This window comes from Erythrolamprus reginae, chromosome 11, assembly GCF_031021105.1.
Source record: "Erythrolamprus reginae isolate rEryReg1 chromosome 11, rEryReg1.hap1, whole genome shotgun sequence".
NCBI classification, from domain to species: domain Eukaryota; kingdom Metazoa; phylum Chordata; class Lepidosauria; order Squamata; family Dipsadidae; genus Erythrolamprus; species Erythrolamprus reginae.
Window position 1 is genome coordinate 3,037,055 of NC_091960.1, and position 20,446 is coordinate 3,057,500.

The window sequence follows — 20,446 nt, forward strand, 5'->3', positions numbered from 1 at the left end:
GCTGTTGCATTTGTTGCCTGTTGTGGTCATTTTCCTCCACACTCCACACAGGATGGGGAGATAGATGAGAGAGAGAGAAGAGAGAGGGGGGAAGAAAGAGAGAGAGAAAGAGAGACAGAAGGGGGAAGAAGAGAGGGAGGAGAGAGAGAGAAAGGGAAGAGAGAGATAGAAGAAGGAGAGTGAGAGAGAGGGGGAAAGAGAAAGAAAGAACAGAGAGAGAGAAATGGAGAGAGAGGGGAATGGAAAGGGAGAGAGAAGAGGGAGTGTAGGAGAGAGAGAGGAAGGGAGAGAGAGCAAGAAGAGAGAGGGAAAAGGAAAGAGAGAGAGGGAGGAAGGAAGGGAAAGAGAGCGTGAAGAGAGAGAGAGAAGAAGGAGAGTGAGAGGAGGGAAAAGAGAGAGAGAGAAAGAGAGAGAGAGAGCAGGAAGGAGAGTGTGAGAGAGAGACAGAGAGAAGAAGGAGAGAGGAGGGGAAAGAGAGAGAGAGAGAGAGAAAGGGGGAGAGAGAAGAGAGAGAGAGGAAGGAGAGTGGGACAGAGAGAGGAGGAAGAAAGAGAGAAGAGAGAGAGAGAAAAAAGGAGAGAGAGATGGGAAAAAAGAAAGAGAGAAGAGAGATAGATAGAGAGAACGGGAAAGAGAAAGAGAAGAGAGAGAGGGAACAACTCCCCATCTCCATCCTTGCAACATTCATGAGTTGCACAGAAAAGGGTCAGGGGCTTGGAAATTCATCACCCCTGACAGTCAGCTGGTAATGAAGGAGACGGGGCTGGCCAGCGTGGCACCTCCCACCCCTCAATTCTCTCCTCCCCCCACCGCCCCAAGTCCCCCTCCCCTCCCTCCCTCCCTCTTTCTCTTCTTCTCTCCTCCAAGCCTGCTAATGCATCGGAGTCGTTTTCTCGGCTGCCAGCGAGAGACTTGCCTGAATGTTTAATGCGCCCGCAGGCTACGGGGGCTTATTGTTGGGGGCATGAGGGGCTTTTTTTTGCAGGGGGGGGGAGGAAAGACATACAGGAGAGGGAGGGGGCAACGTGAAGAGGGCCCTTCCCAGCCATGTCCGAGGGCCGATTTCCAATCTGGGCACCAAACATGGGAACAAACAAATTTCAGCATCCGAAAAAGTTGCAGAAAAAGTTGGCTTAAAAACCTCTCTGCAGGCAGCCTTCCCAATACAGATAGTCCTCGACTTATGACGGTTCGTTTAGCGACCGTCCAAAGTTACGATGGAGCTGGGGGGAGGGGGGAAAGCAGCGTAGGACCAATTTTTCACACTTTTGACCATGGCCGCATCCTTCCTTCCTTCCTTCCTTCCTTCCTTCCTTCCTTCCTTCCTTCCTCCCTCCCTCCCTCCTCCCTCCCTCCTTCCTTTCTCCCTCCATCCTTCCTTTCTTCCTTCCTCCTTCCTTCCTTCCTCCCTCCCTCCGTCCCTTCTTTCTCTCTCCGTCCTTCCTTCCTTCATCCCTCCCTCCATCCTTCCTTCCTCCCTGACTTCGTCCTTCCGTCCTTCCTCCCTCCCTCCCTCCTTCCTTCCTCCATCCTCCCTCCCTCCCTCCCTCCTTCCGTCCTTCCTTTTTTTCCTTCTTTCCTTCTTTCCTTCTTCCTCTCTCCAAGGTTGACTCAGCCTCCTGTCCTTCCCAGGTGGGTCAAAAGGGGACCCAGATTGTGGGTTAGATTGTTAGAGAGGGCTGCAAAAACCCTACAAAGTGATATATAACTCAGACACTATTGCTGTTGCTACCCTGCATTGAGACGATCCCAAGTGTGGGAATCCCACTCCCTTGAAGACCCCTCTCGCCGTGTGGGTCTAGTGCTGTCCCTCTTTAAGGGGCGGTGGGACATTAGGTGGGGGAGGTGCGGTCTGGGATTGCTGGCAGTGGGGGGGGGTCCCAGCCTGGTCTCGGGGCGGCTCTGATGAAGGCCGCTCCGTCAGGTCTGGTCTTCATTAACTGGGAGTGTTGCTCCCTTCGCTTCCCAGAGCTCCTAACAGCGACCCCCTGACCCTCCCATCTCCCTGTGGGCCCCCCTTCACTTTCCCCATTTACGGTGGGCTGCAAGTGCCGGGACCCCCTCCTTTAAAAGCCGCAGCTCCTTAACCTCTTGAACCGTCTTTGCAGGACTCCTGTGATCAGCGGCGGGCGGGTTAATCAGGCAGGGCAGCGGGGCTGGGGAGGGGGCGAGATCTCCCCCCACATAGGGCCAGTGATGAGGGGGGTGGGCTGCAACCTGAGCCCCTCCAGTAGCTGCTGGTTCCTCCTGGAGAGGCCCCACTTCTACCCCCCCTTTGAACTCAGTTCAATGGGTCGAAATGTGGAGGGGGGCCAAGATAATGACCCCCCGTGGGGGGGTGGGGGGAATCCCCAGTCTTGAAAGAGGTGGGGGAGGGCAGGAGGAGGGGGTTCTAGGAGAGAGGAGGAGAAAATCAGGGAAGTTTTCCTCTTTTTTTAAATAAAAAAAATGTTTTTATTTTTCTCCACGTTCAACATACAACTTCGTATACTGCCGAACTGATCTAACCCTTGTTCACAAGATCATGTATCAAAATGTCCTTCCTGTTAATGACTACTTCACCTTCAATCACAACAACACACGAGCTCCTACTAGATTCAAACTAAAGTGCGACCTCGTCGAAACGTCGCTAGAAACCGGAATATGCCAAGACCTTTATACTTGTACCCATGAAAATCTATGAAATATATATGTATGTATGTATGCTGTATATATGTTTTTTCTGTTGGATGGACAAAGCTGAAGGGATCAGATCTGGTGGCCTAGAGGTTAATTCCCAGGATCAAATCCCAGTAAGGGTATGGCTAGCTGATGAGGCCAGAACAAGGCCGAAATAGCGCTATCCTAGTCTCCCTTAATTTTAAAAATTCAGCAAAAACACACACACACACACATACACACACACATATATATATATATGTTTTCGTAGATTTTCATGGGTATATGTATGTAGATTGTTCTGAGTTCGGGTTTTGCCCCGTGTAATGTTTTGAGTATGCGACGTTTCGGTGAAATCACATTCACCATCATCAAGGCTGAAGTGCTGTTGTAAATATTCCCGAACTCAGAACAATCTACACATATATATATATATATCTCGAGATAGAAAAACATCCCCAAAATATGAACAAGCGGGATACCTCCCGCCTACCAGACATCTGGAAAGCAGCCCTCAAACGTATCCCAGCCATAGAAACTGAAACCAGACTCATAACACATATTGCAAAACAATCAAGTAGCCTGCAAGCTCCAACTACTCAGGATATCACGCCTAATCAACACTCAAATAACACATTCTAGATCTATTTCGGGCTTATTTGCTTTCATCAGGTAGCCACACCCTTACTGGGCTTTGAACCTGGAGCCTCTGCCTTGTAAGACAGAGACCTTAGTCTCTAGGCTACAGGCTCATCTCCTGTATCAGCTTGTGCCGGGGAACAGTTATGTATGATTTTGGTCTCTGTGAACGATGCACTTGTTCTCTTTGGGTGCAGAGCAACTCCTGGATCCGAGACCACGATGAGATGGGGTCGACACCCTCAGGGACGCCGGGACCCTCCAGTGGTGGGATTGCTTCCCAAAGTGGGGACAACTGCAGTGACCAAGGTACAAGAAGGAGGGTGCAAAAGAGGCGGAGGGAGGCCAACGTTTCCATGTTGGGAGGAACCGGCGCAGTGCAAAATGCACAGGCTGTGTTTGCCCGAATATAAGACCTACTGGCTCTTTCAGAACCAAAAAAAGAAAATAAAATAAAAAAGACCAGGTCTTATTTTCAGTGAAACACGGTGGGAGAAAGCGTAGTGGCATAGAGGTTGGAGCTCTCGCCTCAGGACCAGGAGGCTGTGAGTTCAATCCTAGGTAGAGGCAAACTCAGAATATATCTGCTGAGCAAAACTCCACTCTGGCAACAGGAAAGGCATCAGGCCAGTAAACACTCCAGCTCCATTCAGTTGCCCAAGACTCCACTTTGCAAGAGGTTAAAAGAAGGTGATGATGATGGTGGGAGGAGAAGGGGACATTTTATACAAAGTTCACAATAAACTTTAACCAGTAGGGAAATTCTGGGAGTTGAAGTCCATATCTTTTAAAGTGGATAACTGCGAGGGAATTCTGGGAGTTGAAGTCCATATCTTTTACAGTGGATAACTGCGAGGGAATTCTGGGAGTTGAAGTCCATATCTTTTACAGTGGATAACTGCAAGGGAATTCTGGGAGTTGAAGTCCATATCTTTTACAGTGGATAACTGCGAGGGAATTCTGGGAGTTGAAGTCCATATCTTTTAAAGTGGATAACTGCGAGGGAATTCTGGGAGTTGAAGTCCATATCTTTTAAAGTGGATAACTGCTAGGGAATTCTGGGAGTTGAAGTCCATATCTTTTACAGTGGATAACTGCGAGGGAATTCTGGGAGTTGAAGTCCATATCTTTTACAGTGGATAACTGCGAGGGAATTCTGGGAGTTGAAGTCCATATCTTTTACAGTGGATAACTGCGAGGGAATTCTGGGAGTTGAAGTCCATATCTTTTAGAGTGGATAACTGCGAGGGAATTCTGGGAGTTGAAGTCCATATCTTTTAAAGTGGATAACTGCGAGGGAATTCTGGGAGTTGGTCCATATCTCTTACAGTAGCTAATGGCTGGGGAATTCTGGGAGTTGAAGTCCATATCTTTTAAAGTGGTGAAGGACAGTCTGATGAAAAGTTGTACCATTTTTCTGATACTCTCACACCCCAACTCCAGTCATGTAACTTTCCACATCTTCTTTGGGTGAATGGGAGGGTAGAAGGAAGCATGGTGGGGTCAGTGCTCATATAGGGACCGAGGAGGAGTAGGAGGAGGACTCTGGGATGCATAATTTACATCCCCTCCAGGCAAGGCTTTTAAGCACACTTTTAGCCAGAGGATATAAGAGCGGAGCAGCTGTTCGAGGGGGTTGGAATTGTCAGAAGGAGAAAAATCTGGGACTCGAGGCTCGTTAGGTAAGACGAGAAAAATGCTTGTTACGCAGCAGAAGTTCCAGCCACGCACGCCATTTTCTCTTTTTCGGAGTGTGGAAATGGCCCAGTTTGATCGATTTTTTAAAAAAAGTCAGCAAGGGAAAGGAATAGAAAATATCACTCATACAGGTTGTTCAACTTCAAGCTACTGAGATTGTTGGCCAAGCAGGGACAAAAACAGCTGGGCAAATGCTTGAAGCCTGGGAAACGGGTCCCTTGTCAGTCAACAGGAATCCTCATTTACCACCAGCTCCAGATACTCAAGAGCCAAAAAATAGTTAATAAATAAATAACAATTTATAGCATATAACAATTTGTAATGGTATGACTGAGTTGTATGGTCTTAATAATGGGTTTGTTATGTGCTTTTTTTAACATATTGGATTTGTGATATTGTATTTTGTTGTGAGCTGCTCCGAGTCCTTGGAGAGGGGCGGCATACAAATTTAAATATTTATTTTGTGGGTGTGGCTTAATGGTCATGTGACAGGGTAGGAGTGGTTTGCCGGCCATATAACCAGGTGGGAGTGACTTGACAATTATGTGACTGGGAGTGGCTTAAATGTCATGTGACTGGGTGGGAGTGGCTTACTGACCAAGATACGTTTTCAAATAGGTGCTTGGGCTCTTTTTCAGTGAATTAAATCCCATTATTTGAATAGCCCCCAAAAGGACAATTGATAGACAAATTATTTGTTGAGGAGCACAGTCACATTTTAAGGTTTTGTACCAAACCCACAAAGTTCAGTATGATAACAGATCAGGCAAGTAGCTCAATTTTCTTGAATTTCTATAAATGTTCAGTTCTAGACAATGATTAAAATGATTAAAGTGTTTATGGGTAAAAACATTCTATTTAATTATTTCCTATTTTAAAAGGTACTAGAGAAGGAAAGACAATTAAAAAACTATTAAATATTCTCTCTCCTCTCTCTTCTTACTTTTCTCTTCTCTCCACTTTTTCTTTTCTTTGTTCTTCTTCTCTTCTTTCCTCTCTTCATTTATTTCCTTCCCCTTCTTTTCCTTTTCTCTTCTCTCTACTTTTTCCTTTCTCCCTTTCTCTCTCCTCTCCTTTTCTCTCTTCTCTTCTCTTCTTTCTTCTCTCCTTTCTTCTCTTCTCTCCTCTCTTCTCTTCTCTCCTCTCTTCTCTCCTCTCTTCTCTTCTCTCCTTTCTTCTCTCCTCTCCTCTCCTCTTCTTCTTACTTTTCTCTTCTCTATTCCATTTCCCCTCCCTCCTCCTCCCCTCTCCCTTCTTCTCTTTCTTCCCCTCCCCTCCCCAACTCCCCCCCCCCACTAGGAGATTGCCTGGATAACAGCGTGGCCTCCCCCAGCACAGGAGAAGACGACGACCTCGACCGGGACAAGAAGAGAAACAAGAAACGTGGCATTTTCCCCAAGGTGGCCACGAACATTATGCGCGCGTGGCTTTTCCAACACTTGTCGGTAAGGACTGGAGAAAGGCGGCCTTGGTCTGAAGTCCAGGCTGTGTGTGTGTGAATGGGCGGCTGGGTGGCTGCAACCCAGAAGATCCTCGGTGGGCATCCAGGCCAAGCAGAGACATCCTTCCATGCCCACTGCCCAACCGCTTCCTTTACTGTCTGCCAGGCAATTAGGTGGTGCCTCTCCCTGGTTAGTTAAACAAAGGCAAGTTAATGAGCGCTGGGCAATTAGTGGCTAATTGAAGGAGCTATAAAGCTATTAGAGGCTGGTGAAGGGTAATCAATTCTGGCCAATTACCCTGAACCGCATTGGCACTTTGGCAGGGGGGGGAGTGGGGGGGGGCTTGTGAAGGAGGCAGCTAGGGGGAAATTGGGGAGGGGGGAGGCTTTGCACTGCTCTGCCAGGAGCCTTCGTCAATTTTCTTTGAATTATTATTGGTATGTTGCAGGCAGTCCTCGACTTACAGCCCGTTAGTTTAGGGTCCAAATCTCTATGGAGAGTCTCCAGGTTGTGGTCATGCAACCTTCCTAAGCTGAGCTTCATTGCCATGGGATCTGGATCAATTGTGTTGGGGGGAAATGGAATGATGGGTGCCCCGTCTGCCTGCCTGTCTATCTATTCTATCTCTCAACTCTCTCTCATCTATCTATCCATCCATCCAACCATCCATCATGCATCATATATCTTCTATAATCTGTCACCTATCATCTATCATCCTGTCTGCCATCCATCTATCCATCCTACCATCTATCTGTTATCTATCTACCTACCTACCTACCTACCTACCTATCTATCTATCTATCATCTACCCATCTGCCTACCTACCTACCTACCTACCATCTACTCATCTACCCACCTACCCACCCACCTTCCTACCTTCCTACCTATCATCTATCCATCTGCCCACCTACCCATCTACCATCTATCTATCTATCTATCTATCTATCTATCTATCTATCTATCTATCATCTAATTTTTCTACCTACTTACCTACCCACCCACCTATCTCCCATCTATCCATCCATCTATCCATCCATCCATCTTACTCATTCTCCTCAATTTGGCCTCCTCCTCCAATCCCGGTTACTCTCTGGGCGGTAGGAGCACAAACACCCTCCCTCCCTCCAACCCTTGTGACAGAGATGGAGGTTAGCAAGTCATTCAGCCAAGAGCTACTTTCTCCATCCCTGCAGGAGCAGAACCCATCGGCCATCAACCCTGCAGACCCAAATCATTTAGGCAGGTGGCCTTCCTTCACAGGGAATATGCCAGCCTCCGAACGGGGCAGGAGAAACTCAGAACTCTTAAATTAATCAGCTGGCTAAAGGGAGAGAATTCACCATGGCTAAAATTGGATAAGAGCATTTCTACGTGGTTCTTTTTTTAAGTTTTAAGTTTTTTAAAGTTTACTTTATTGTCATAGTACAACGAAATTAAACGGCAACTTCAGCATGCATTATAACTGTAAAAATAAAAAACACAAACACACATTATTATTATTATTATTATTATTATTATTATTATTATTATTATTATTTATTAGATTTGTATGCCGCCCCTCTCCGAAGACTCGGGGCGGCTCACAACAGTAATAAGAAACAGTGTAACAATGGGACAAATCTAATAATAAAAAATATATAAAAACCCCAACAATTAAAAACCATACAGCACATACATGCCAAACATGAAATATAAAAAGCCTGGGGGAGATGTCTTAGTTCCCCCATGCCTGGCGATACAGGTGGGTCTTGAGTAACATGCGAATGTTACTCAAGACATGGTTTGGTCGACGGGACCCGGAGAAGGCCAACTCTGTGGGACCTCATTGGCCGCTGGGATTCGTGCGGTAGCAGGCGGTTCCGGGGGTACTCTGGTCCAATGCCATGTAGGGCTTTAAAGGTCAGTACCCACACTTTGAATTGTGACCGGAAACTGATCGGCAGCCAATGCAGGCCACGGAGTGTTGAAGAAACGTGGGCGAATCTGGGAAGCCCCACGATGGCTCTCGCGGCCGCATTCTGCACGATCTGAAGTTTCCGAACACTTTTCAAAGGTAGCCCCATGTAGAGAGCGTTGCAGTAATCAAACCTCGAGGTGATGAGGGCATTCTATACAATTGGATTAAAAACCCCTGATCTTGCATTAATATTGTACCATACGGTAGAATTCAACATAGTTACTGCTCTGGGATAGAAGCTGTTTTTCAGCCTGTTTGTCCTTGTCCTGTACTGGCTGCAAGGTGGTAATAGTTAAAAATAAATAAAGGCTGCCCAGGATGAGATGGGTCTTTAAAGAGTGTTTTGAAATTTCTTAAGGCAGCTGGAATTGGCCAAGTGTGATTGGACACACAAGGACTTTGTCTTTGGTGCAGATGCTCTCAGTGTACATTTAAAAATATATTCATTTGTCAAGAATCATGAGGCACAACACTTAATGATTGTCATAGGGATCAAATAAGCAATCAAGAAACAACGAATATTAATATAAATCGTAAGGATACAAGCAACACGTTACATTCTGTTGTGGTTAGCTCTGGCCCAGCTCCTGCCCCAAGGAATGTGCAGGTGGATGTGGGGGAAACATCCACATGCCGCAGGCCTGTTTTGCTCCCGATGGAATCTGCCAACAAAGCCTCCTCTGACGAAGGAAGCGCGAGTGACAGGGAAGAGGGAAGTTTGGCAGACAGCCCAGGAGGAGATCAATCATCTGTATCATCCTTGGATTCTGAACAAGAATTAATGACACATCCACACATGCGTAGAGTGATGCCTAGGAGACAACAACTGAAGGATTATTACAAGAGAAAATGAGGCCACCTGTGGGGCTGCTGTAATTAGTGCCACAGATAAAAGTGCAGCCTGGTGTTTTAGCCTCATGGCAGTTTATCTGATTCATTGTTTCGTTAAGATCATGGTTTTTGTGCTGTTCAAGATTGTGTGTGGACTCTCTGGACTTTAGAATTGGACTCAATTTCCCAGTTATTGGGTGAGCAATTGGATTGCATTTAACCTGTGCCTTGTGTGTACCAGAAAATCCCTTTGACATTTAAAAAGGGAGCTGTTTCTGTTTTTCTGTTTATAAAAACTCTTGGGTTTTCCTTTTATTGTGTGGTGTGTGTCTTCCTGGACTAATTACCCTGTAATTACGGGCGGTTGAAACACACCGGCAGAACACATTCATGCAGTCATAAGTGGGAGGAGATGGGTGATAGGAATGATGATAAAAAATTAGTAGTAATAATAGTGCATTAATATTAGTATTAGTATTATTTATACTATTAGTAAATAGTTTGACAGTGTTGAGGAAATTGTTTAGCAGAGTGATGGCGTTCGGAAAAAAACTCTTCTTGTGCCTAGTTGTCTTGGTGTACAGTGTTCTATAGCATTGGTTTGAAGGTAGGGGTTGAAACAGTTCGTGTCCAGGATGTGAGGGGTCAGTAAATATTTTCACAGCCCTCTTTTTGACTCCTGCAGTATACTGGTCCTCAATGGAAGGCAGGTTGGCAGCCATTGTTTTTTCTGCAGTTCTGAAGTTTGTTTTTTCTACAGTTCTGAAGTTCCTCTGAAGTTTGTGTCGGTCTTGTTGGGTTGCAGAACCAAACCAGACAGTGATTGAGGTGCAGATGACAGACTCAAGGATTCCTCTGTAGAACCGTATCAGCAGCTCCTGGGGCAGTTTGAGTTTCTTGGGTTGGCGCAGAAAGAACATTCTTCGTTGTGCTTTTTTGATGACGTTTTTTGATGTTAGGTGACCATTTTAGGTCTTGAGATATGATAGAACCTAGAAAAACCTATACAGCTCTTCCAAAGAGAGGAGAAGGCAATCGATGATCTTCTGGCCAACTATATTAACCCTCTGAAGCGCTGTCCGATCTGCCACCGCCTATCCAGAGTGGCAGTCCAGATGTTTTCAGCAGACCCAACACAGACAGTTGTTGATGGAAACATTTTCCCCATTTCTGGGCAACCTCATTTCCAACTGGAAGCCGCAGCTGGATTGGAAACTGAAGGGGGAGGATGGCCAAGGGGTCAAAAACCGGAGGGGGTAATGATCCAAGACTTGGGATTCCTCCTGCCACCCCTGCTGGTGCCCCACTCCTTGTGACCTCTGAGGTCTGGGAGGACCTTTGCTCATCCATCACCTGGTTGTCAGTTGGAGGAGGGGGAACTTAGAGAGGTCTGGCTGAGCCAAGACTGACTCATCCATCATCTCAGCTGGCAACTAAAAGGACCAGGGGGGAGGGAAAGAGAGGAAGCCAGGTTGGTGTCCATCTCCAGTCGAGGAGAAAGACCAAGATGCCATTTCCCTTCTCCTCCTTCTTCTCCTCCTTTCTCCTCTTCCCCCTTCTCTTTCTCCTCCTCTTTCATTCTCCACTTCTTCTTCTTCTTCTTCCCCTTCCCCCTCTTCTTTTCTTTCTCTTTCTCCTCCTCTTTCATTCTGCTCCTTTTCCTACTCTTCTTCATCCTCTTCTTTTCCTTTTCCTCTCTCTCTCTCCTCCTCCTGTTGTTTCTCCTCTTCCTTTTTTCTTTCTTTCTCCTCCACTTCCTCCTCTTTCATTCTCCTCCTTTTCCTGCTCTTCTTTCTCCTCCTCCTTTTTTCCTCTCTCTCTCTCTCTCTTTCTCCTCCTCTTTTCTTACTCTTTCTCCTCCTCCCCTCCTCTTTCATTCTCCTCCTCCTTAATTTAATTTAATTTATTCAATTTATAAGCTGCCCAATCCCATGGGACCCGTAGGACGTCTTGCTCTTCTTTTTCCTCCTCATCTTCCTTTCCCTCTCTCTTTCTCCTCCTTCTCTTTCTCCTCCTCTTTTCGTTCTCTTTCTCCACCTCCTCCTCTTCTTTCCTTCTCTTCCTCCTCTTCTTCCCCCCTTTATCCTACTCCATTTTCTCCTCTCCCCTCCCTCCCTTCTTTTCTGCACAAAAGTGAAAGAGTTGGGCCCCCATCATTCTCTTTCCAAGACAACCTCCCTGCAGGGCTGTTGTGTCTTCCCCGTGCATGACATCCCAAGTTCCTTGAAAGACAAGGCAACGATATGGAATGATGGATCTTTCTTTGCTGTCTTGCTTTTTTTTTTTTTTTAAAGCATCATAATAATATAAACATTCGCCTTTAAAAACACAAGTCGTTTTGCCTTTCGGTTCCGAATCCCAGGGAGCAAACAGAGATGATGATGATGATGATGATGATGATGATGATGATGATGATAATAATAATAATAATAATAATAATAATAATAATAATAATAATAATAATAATATATTAGATTTGTATGCCACCCCTCTCCGGAGACCCGGGGCGGCTCACAACAATAATAATAACAATATGACAATGTCTTCGGAGAAGGGCGGCATACAAATCTAATAAATTGAATTGAATTTAAATGATGGTTTTTTAGATGCTTTTTTAAAATATTAGATTTGTTCAATTCAATTCATAGAAACATAGAAGACTGGCGGCAGAAAAAGACCTCCTGGTCCATCTAGTCTGCCCTTATACTATTTCCTGTATTTTATCTTACAATGGATATATGTTTATCCCAGGCATGTTTCAATTCAGTTCCTGTGGATTTACCAACCACGTCTGCTGGAAGTTTGTTCCAAGGATCTACTACTCTTTTCAGTAAAATAATATTTTCTCATGTTGCTTTTGATCTTTCTCCCAACTAACTTCAGATTGTGTCCCCTTGTTCTTGTGTTCACTTTCCTATTAAAAACACTTCCCTCCTGGACCCTATTTAACCCTTGAACATATTTAAATATTTTGATCATGTCCCTCCTTACAACACAAGCATACCATACATAAGACTATAGAAGCCTGCGGGAGATGTCTCTATTGGTTGGCTGAAAGCTTCGTAAAACACCCTCTCTTCTCTTTTCTCTGTGCCAGCACCCTTATCCTTCGGAAGAACAGAAGAAACAATTAGCCCAGGATACGGGACTGACGATTCTACAAGTCAATAACTGGTAAGAATTAGAAAGTTGGAAGAGAAGAAACAAGAAATGTTCCTTTGGCTGAATCTGCCTCTCATCTTGTAATGGTCAGCAGTAGGGAAAGCAAGTAGAATGCTTGGCTGCATAGCTAGAGGAATAACAAGCAGGAAGAGGGAGATTGTGATCCCCTTATATAGAGCGCTGGTGAGACCCCATTTGGAATAATACTGTGTCCAGTTCTGGAGACCTCGCCTACAAAAAGAGATGGATCAAATTGAAGGGGTCCAAAGAAGGGCTACAAGAATGGTGGAAAGTCTTAAGCATAAAACTGATCAGGAAAGAATTCATGAACAACAATAACAATAACAACAACAACAACAACAACAATAACAATAACAACAATAATAATAATAATAATAATAATAATAATAATAATAATAATAATAATAATCCCTGTCATTATATCTCCTGCAGGTTTATTAATGCCCGAAGGCGCATAGTTCAACCTATGATTGACCAATCAAATCGCACAGGTAGGTGGAATTCCATTCTATGAAGGGTCTGTGGGACGGGGTCAATCTATTCGTTCCCTGGAATGTTGCTTCTCCACAACATACTGTCCAGCCACTTTCAGAAGCCAAAAGGGTTCCAAGCAGGTTTTGATGCCTTTTTTTTTTTAATTTTATTTCTCTCAAGATAGCAATAATGCTCCTCCTTCCTTCCCCCACAACAACAACTTCTTAAGTTAAAATATGGTCGTTGGTTTATGGAATTCACTTCCAGAAGAAGTCGTGACAGCTGTCCGTCTTGATAGCTTCAAGGCAGGATTAGACAAATTCATGGATGCCGAGTGTATCCATGGTGGTTATTGAAACGGATGTCCAAGTGCCACCTGTGTTGGTTGAGGCAGGCAGGATTCCCTTGAGTACCATTTGTTGGGGGTCAAGGGAAAGGGAGGGTTTTACCTTCTCTTTCTGCTCAAGATCCCCATGGACAATTGGGGGGCCACCATGTGTCACAGAATGCTGGACTCGATGGGCTTTGGCCTGATTCAGCATGGCTCTTCTTACGTTCTTATGTTCTTAATTAGATGTAGCTTTTCTTCTTCGGATAGAATGAATAATTGAGATTTAGGATTTCTTATTATTGTATATGAAAGAGACTCTATAAGGGCACTATTATTCATTGATGATACATGTGTTGTTTTATGGTGGAGAAAAAATTATTATTTCTAATTAAACTGATGGCTCCCGGCCCCAACTAACCAAAGATACTTTCTGTTTCAAATGCCTGCAGAAATTGGACAGCCTTAAAAGTGGGGGGTTTATCTACCGGGTCTCTTTCCTCTGTAACCTTTCTCTCTTCCGAGCAGGTCAAGGAACACCGTATAGTCCCGACGGGCAGCAAATGGGAGGCTATGTTATGGATGGGCAACAGCGCATGACAATTCATCCCCCAGGTGAGTCATGGGCAAAGGTAGAAGGTTATCCTCAGTAGCCCAATCTACTGTAGTTTTCTGTTCCAGAAGGAAGATTCTTGGTGTGGGGCTTTGTAAAAATTGGGGGCAGTGGGGGGTCCCTCTTGCAGGCTTGAAGAACTAGGTCCATACTTCAGATTTGTTGCTCAGTCCTATACACAACAATCCGGTCAACAAACATTCAACACAATTGAGAGAGCCCAGAAATATTTCACAAGAAGAGTCCTTCCATGGGTGTGAGGGTGGCGATGGAGTTGTCATTCATAGGAAGGTTTTAATCCTCTTGTTGTCTCCTCTTTCTCTAGGATCAATGGGAATGACGATGGGTATGGAAGGCCAGTGGCACTATATGTGAAAGTCGGAACTCTCTGCCGATGTCCGAGGGGAAGTGAGTATCACGGACCCCACAGTTTGGAGTCTCTTCTAAAGAAACAGCAGGAGGTGGAATTGGCCAACTCCTCATGGGATAATTAAACAGTTTGATTTAATTATTTAAAATAAAGTTAAAAATATTTTCATTTTCATCACTTCTTTCCTTTTCCATCCTTTTTAAAAATGAGTCTCTTCCACCATTACTTTGATATTAGGGTAACTCTTGAACCGTCAAAGAGTTGTCCTGTGGCAAGTTGGCCATGTCAAGTTGGCTATGTCAAGTTGGCCATGTCAGGTTGGCCATGTCAAGTGGGCTATGTCAAGTTGGCCATGTCAAGTGAGCTATGTCAAGTTGGCCATGTCAAGTGAGCTATGTCAAGTTGGCCATGTCAGGTTTGCCATGTCAAGCTGGCTATGTCAAGTTGGCCATGTCAGGTTGGCCTTGTCAAGTGAGCTATGTCAAGTTGGCCATGTCAAGTGAGCTATGTCAAGTTGGCCATGTCAGGTTGGCCATGTCAGGTTTGCCATGTCAAGCTGACTATGTCAAGTTGGCCATGTCAGGTTGGCCTTGTCAAGTGAGCTATGTCGAGTTGGTCATGTCAAGTGAGCTATGTCAAGTTGGCCATATCGAGTTGGTCATGTTGTGTTGGCCATGTCATGTTGGCCATGTGAAGTGAGCTATGTCAAGTTGGCCATATCAAGTTGGTCATGGTGAGTTGGTCATGTTGAGTTGGCTATGTCAAGTTGGCCATGGCGAGTTCGCTGTGGCGTAGGAAATATTATTTCTCCTTTTTCTTCTGTGGTTCTTGCAGGACTCCAGTTCTGAGCTTTGGTGACCTTGGAGAAGACACTTCCTGGTTTACAGGCACAGGGTTCATGGAGCACCAGGATCTGGCGCGCCCTTTCCTTTTGGACTTCCCCTGCACTTGACAAGAATGTCCTCCCTCCCCACAGCACACGTCCGGCCGCTCTCTGCACTGCCACACTGCCCTCCCTTCCTGGAGGGACCATGCGTGGACCACGCGGCCCATCTCTCTCCTCCCACAGCACCTTCCTCCTCCTTTTACTCCTGTCCCCAAAGGAGGCCTCTCCCAGCTTCCCACATCCCTCCAAGGGTTACACAAATGGCCTTTGGCCTGCCAAGGTTTCGGCACTGGAGGGCAGGAGTGTGACAAGCAAGTCCTCCCAACATTGGAAGAATGGACAGATGGACAGGGCCGGTCAACTCCGGAAGAGAACTGTTGGGTGGGGAAGAGAAGCAAAGGGGTTAATTGTTAAGTTGTCAGTGTCTCTCTCTCTCTCTCTCTCCCCCTCCCTCTCCTCCTCTTTGTCCTCCCCACGCACAGAAGATATACTTGAGTCTGTATGCCCCTCTCTTTCCCCAACCCCCCATCTGAGAGATTGCTGTTGGCCACATTGGCCATGTCCATCCATCTTTTCAAACAAGGCGAAAATTCCCAAAAGTTGTGTTTGAAGTTTTTCCCCCCTTCATTTCTGTCCTACGTTCCTATCTTCCTTCCTTCCTTCCTTCCTTCCTTCCTCCCTCCCTCCCTCCCTCACTCACTCACTCACTCACTCCCTTATAATCTTTTTATCTCAATTCTTTTCCTTCCTTCCTTCCTTCCTTCCTTCCTTCCTTTGGGTTTCTTTGGGCGGGGCTTCAAAAAGTCAAGAATGCTAACTGAATGATCAAAGCAAGCGGAATCTATGGTTCAGTTGGATGGAGAACTTGGAAACTATGATCAACAATGTTTGGTAGGCACAGGATGTCCATTCCTGGTTCCTGGAGGTCATTCAATCCCCAGAGGGTCTACCCCAAAGGTCTTCAAACTTGGCAACTTTGAGACTTGTGGACTTCAACTCCCAGAATTCTCCCAGAATTCTTGTCTTAAAGTTCAATTCTTCAACAAGACTTCAACAAGTCTTCCATTCTAGAAATTGAAGACCACAAGTCTTAAAGTTGCCAAGTTTGGGGACTACCTGGACAAGAGAGGTCAAAAAGTCAACTTTGCAGACTTGTGGACTTCAACTCCCATTATAGAAATTGAAGACCACAAGTCTTAAAGTTGCCAGGTTTGGGGACTACCTGGACAAGAGAGGTCAAAAAGTCAACTTGACATGAGATTGGAGGGGGTTTGCGAGGTCCTACTTCAACCACCCGCCCAAGGCTGGTATCCTCAAACCATCCCAGATTATCCCACACCAATGACGGCTTCGTAGTCAGGACAGTCCTCCTTAATTTCAAGTTTGAATCTCTCTCGCTCTCTAAAGCTTCCGCCCAAAGTTCTTGAGAACTTCAGAGAATGGATCCACTCCTCTGTGGCATTCCTTCCTGCTAGGACTCAAAGCCCATCTTGGAGTTTGCGAGCAGAGCATCATGAAGAGAAACATGCTTGCAATTTTTACAGTATTTGCTCTTATTCCATGCAACTTTGCTTTATTATAGCCTTGCACTGGCTGGGGAATTCTGGGAATTGAAGTGCACACATCTTAAAACTTCCCAAGGTGGACAGAAGTACCGTACATCTTTAGACTAATGTATGAGGGTCGCCCAGAAAGTAATGCACCACATTTTTTTTCTTCAACAAATATTTATTGAACGCAATGAAACATAGACACAAGAAAGAATGATGTGTCTTCTACACTCCCTATTTTTCCACGTAATCTCCGTCTCGTTCTATGGCCTTCCTCCAGCGAGACACAAGGGCGTGTATGCCCTGTCGGTACCACTCCTTGTTCTAGCCACAAAGCCATTTCTGGACTATAATGACCTCACCCCGTGCCCAGCGACTTACCGTACTTCTGTCGACTGCAGATTCTCCATAAACTGCTACACAAACGTTGGTGAATGTTCCCAACAGTTTCTTTCTCCGCAGTGAGAAATTCAATGACAACACACTGTAACGTACATCCCTTACAGACACCATTTCGAAACACAGCTGCAGCTACACTATCTGTCTGAAGAAACGCAAAATTTACACACGCACTCCTGAGAATTCAAATAATGTATATCTAAAGTTTCGCATTCATACCATTACTGTAGGCTGAGAAAAAAAATGTGGTGCATTGCTTCCTGGGCAACCCACATAATATTAAAATGAAAAAACAGTATCTCCCATTTTCATGTGTTGTTGGGGAAAGGATCAGAAGCAACGTGAGAAAATATTACTTGACTGAAAGAGTCGTAGATGCTTGGAACAAACTTCCAGCAGACGTGGTTGGTAAATCCACAGTCACTGAATGTAAACATGCCTGGGATAAACATAGATCTATCCTGAGATAAAATACAGGAAATAGTAGAAAGGCAGACTGGATGGGCCATGAGGTCTTTTTCTGCCGTCAATCTTCTTTGTTTCTCTGTAAAAATATGAAACTCGGTTTAATCGTGGCTTAGAGGGTATCTTGCTGTTAGGGAAGTTTCTAAATATCCCAGCATTCTAAATCCCCGTAGCTCATAATGAGGTAGACTCATTCCCAAATAACTTGAATATTCCAACTCTGGGTTCACCGAAAACTTAATTTCTAAAACGTAAGTTAACCAAACATTATATACGAAGCTAAGGTATTTCGACATGAAAGACGTCTGGGTGATTTGGAAAGAGCGCCACACAAGTGCAAATAATGAACCTGCGATAAATTTATTTGCCGCTTCCCTTCTGCCCCCACCCAACTTCATTTTGGCTGTCGCCCGGATAAACTGCGCTGAGCCGGGGTGAATTAAAGAGGAACCGAACCACCGACACAGGCCCACGAATCTGGTTGCCATGACAGGTTGTTAGTGGGCGAGATTTCTGATTTTTTTTTTAACGGTTCCATACATAGCAATAGCATTCAGACTTATATACCGCTTTACAGTGTTTTTACAGCCCTCTCTAAGCTGTTTGCAGAATCAGCCTCTTGTCTCCCACAACAATCTCATTTGACCCACCTTGGAAGGAGGGCAGGGTGAGTCAACCTTGAGTTAGGAAAAAGGAAGGGAGGGAAAATAGGAAGGGAGGAAGGAAAGAGAAGATATGAAGGAAGAGGAGGAAGGGAGGGAAAGGAAGGGAAGGGAGGGAGGGAAGGAAGGAAGGAGAAAGGGAAAAGAGTGAGGGAGGGAAGGAATAGAGGGAGAGAGGGAGGGAGGTGGAGGGAGGGAGGGAAGATAGAAGGAAAAGAAGGAGGGAGGGAGGAATTAGGAAGGATGGAAGGATGGAAGGAAGGAAGGGCAATAACACATTGACTTATATACCGCTTCCTAGTGCTTTTCCAGCCCTCTCTAAGTGGTCTACAGAATCAGCCTCTTGCCCCCAACAATCTGGGTCCTCATTTGACCCACCTGGGAAGGAGGGAAGGCTGAGTCAACCTTGAGTTAGGAAAAAAGAAGGAAGGGAAGATAGGAAGGGAGGAAGGAAAGATAAGATAGGAAGGAAGAGGAGGGAGGGAGGGAAAGCAAAGGAAGGGAAGGGGAGGGAAAGGAAGGAAGGAAGGAAGGAGAAAGGGAAAAGAGTGAGGGAGGGAAGGAATAGAGGGAGAATAGAAGGAAAATAAGGAGGGAGGGAGGAATAAGGAAGGAAGGAAGGAAGGAAGGAAGGAAGGAAGGAAGGAAGGAAGGGCAATAGCACATTGACTTATATACAGTGAAGGGCTACCAAAATTTTTACTACCCCACTGTGGGCGGGGCTTATGCATTTTCTTTCAACATCTTCCAGGGCAAATTGGGTGCTCTGGGGTGGAGCTCCACTTTCATTACCCCACTGCATCCCCCTCCCTGTCCAGGCGGTGCCCCCCTGCTTATATGCCACTCCATGGTGCTTTTACAACCCTCTCTCAGCGGTTTACAGAATCAGCCTCTTTGGGCCCCCACCCACTAGCCTCTGGCCCGTCTCGCACCCCTTTGCGCTGCTCCGCTCTCCCCCAGCCAGGGTCGGCAACCCACCCATTTCGGGGGGTCCTGACTGATTCGGGCCTCCCCATTTACAGGGTCACCGCATCCCCCTGTTCGCCAGCCTGATTCATACCAGCAGGTCCCATTGTTGGGGTCTTGGCTGCGCGGCTGCGTTTTCGCGCACAGACGGAGGACAGAGGGGGAGCAGGGAGCAGAGGGGGAGAAATGATGGATGGGCCCTGCCAGAGAGGTAGAATTAGGTGTCGAAGACCCCAGCTTTCCAGAAGAAAAAAGAGGAAGGGGTAGGGAGGGGGGGGAGAGAGCGAGGAATCATAATAAAGTCATTTATCACCGGGCTGCGTTCGCCAGTCAAGCCAGCCATCCCGGGGGAGGCAGGGAGGAAAAAAAGGGGGGGGGAGAAGCAGGAGAGGGAGGGGGAGACCAGGCTGGTTTGGCAGGCAGGTTTTCCAAGCGGCTGATTTTTAAGAAATCCTCCTGTGGGGTTGCAGGGGGGGTGAGGGGGGGATGTTTCCTCCTTTGGTTGTAAAGACCTAATTAAAAAATGTTATCAAAGGTAAAACAGAATGGAGGCGGAGGGGTGTGTGTGATGGAGGAAAGCAGCATTAATAATAATAATAATAATAATAATAATAATAATAATAATAATAGTAATAATTTATTAGATTTGCATGCTGCCCCTCGGCTCCAGTGGTTTTCAACCTTTCTAATGCCACGGCCCCTTAATATAGTTCCTCATGTTGTGGTGACCCCCATCCATAAGTCTAGCGCTGGGAATTCTGTGAACTGAAGTCCACATATCTTTAAAAGTTTGCTAGTGTGCTTTCTGGGGAATTCTGGGAGTTTAAATCCACCCACCTTAAAGCTCATAGCCTATTGACCAGGGAATTCTGGGAACTGAAGTCCACATATCTTAAAATTTACTAGTGTGCTTTCTGGGGAGTTCTGGGAGTCGAAGTCCACCCATTACCACTGTAACGCTCTCTACATGGAGATACCTTTGAAAAATGTTCGGAAACTTCAGATCGTGCAGAATGCAGCTGCGAGAGCAGTCATGGGCTTTCCTAAATATGCCCATGTCTCATCAACACTCCGCAGTCTGCATTGGTTGCCGATCAGTTTCCGGTCACAATTCAAAGTGTTGGTTATGACCTATAAAGCCCTTCATGGCACCGGACCAGATTATCTCAGGGACTGCCTTCTGCCGCACAAATCCCAGCGACCAGTTAGGTCCCACAGAGTGGGTCTTCTCCGGGTCCCGTCAACTAAACAATGTCGCTTGGCGGGACCCAGGGGAAGAGCCTTCTCTGTGGTGGCCCCAACTCTCTGGAACCAGCTCCCCCCAG

At 45.9% G+C, this 20,446-nt stretch overlaps 1 protein-coding gene across 2 annotated transcripts in view; it reads left to right on the top strand.

Moving 5' to 3' along the window:
• MEIS3 (Meis homeobox 3) overlaps positions 1-15,678 on the top strand; it is a 38,477-nt gene extending 22,799 nt beyond the window's left edge. For both annotated transcript variants that reach the window (XM_070764685.1, XM_070764686.1), the window contains 7 exons: positions 3,495-3,606; positions 6,295-6,440; positions 12,323-12,399; positions 12,841-12,899; positions 13,739-13,825; positions 14,149-14,231; positions 15,028-15,678. In XM_070764685.1, coding sequence (XP_070620786.1) covers positions 3,495-3,606; positions 6,295-6,440; positions 12,323-12,399; positions 12,841-12,899; positions 13,739-13,825; positions 14,149-14,198 — 531 coding nt within the window. In that variant the 3' untranslated portion in view covers positions 14,199-14,231; positions 15,028-15,678. The remainder of the gene's footprint in view (positions 1-3,494; positions 3,607-6,294; positions 6,441-12,322; positions 12,400-12,840; positions 12,900-13,738; positions 13,826-14,148; positions 14,232-15,027) is intronic.
• The last annotated feature ends 4,768 nt before the right edge of the window (positions 15,679-20,446 follow it).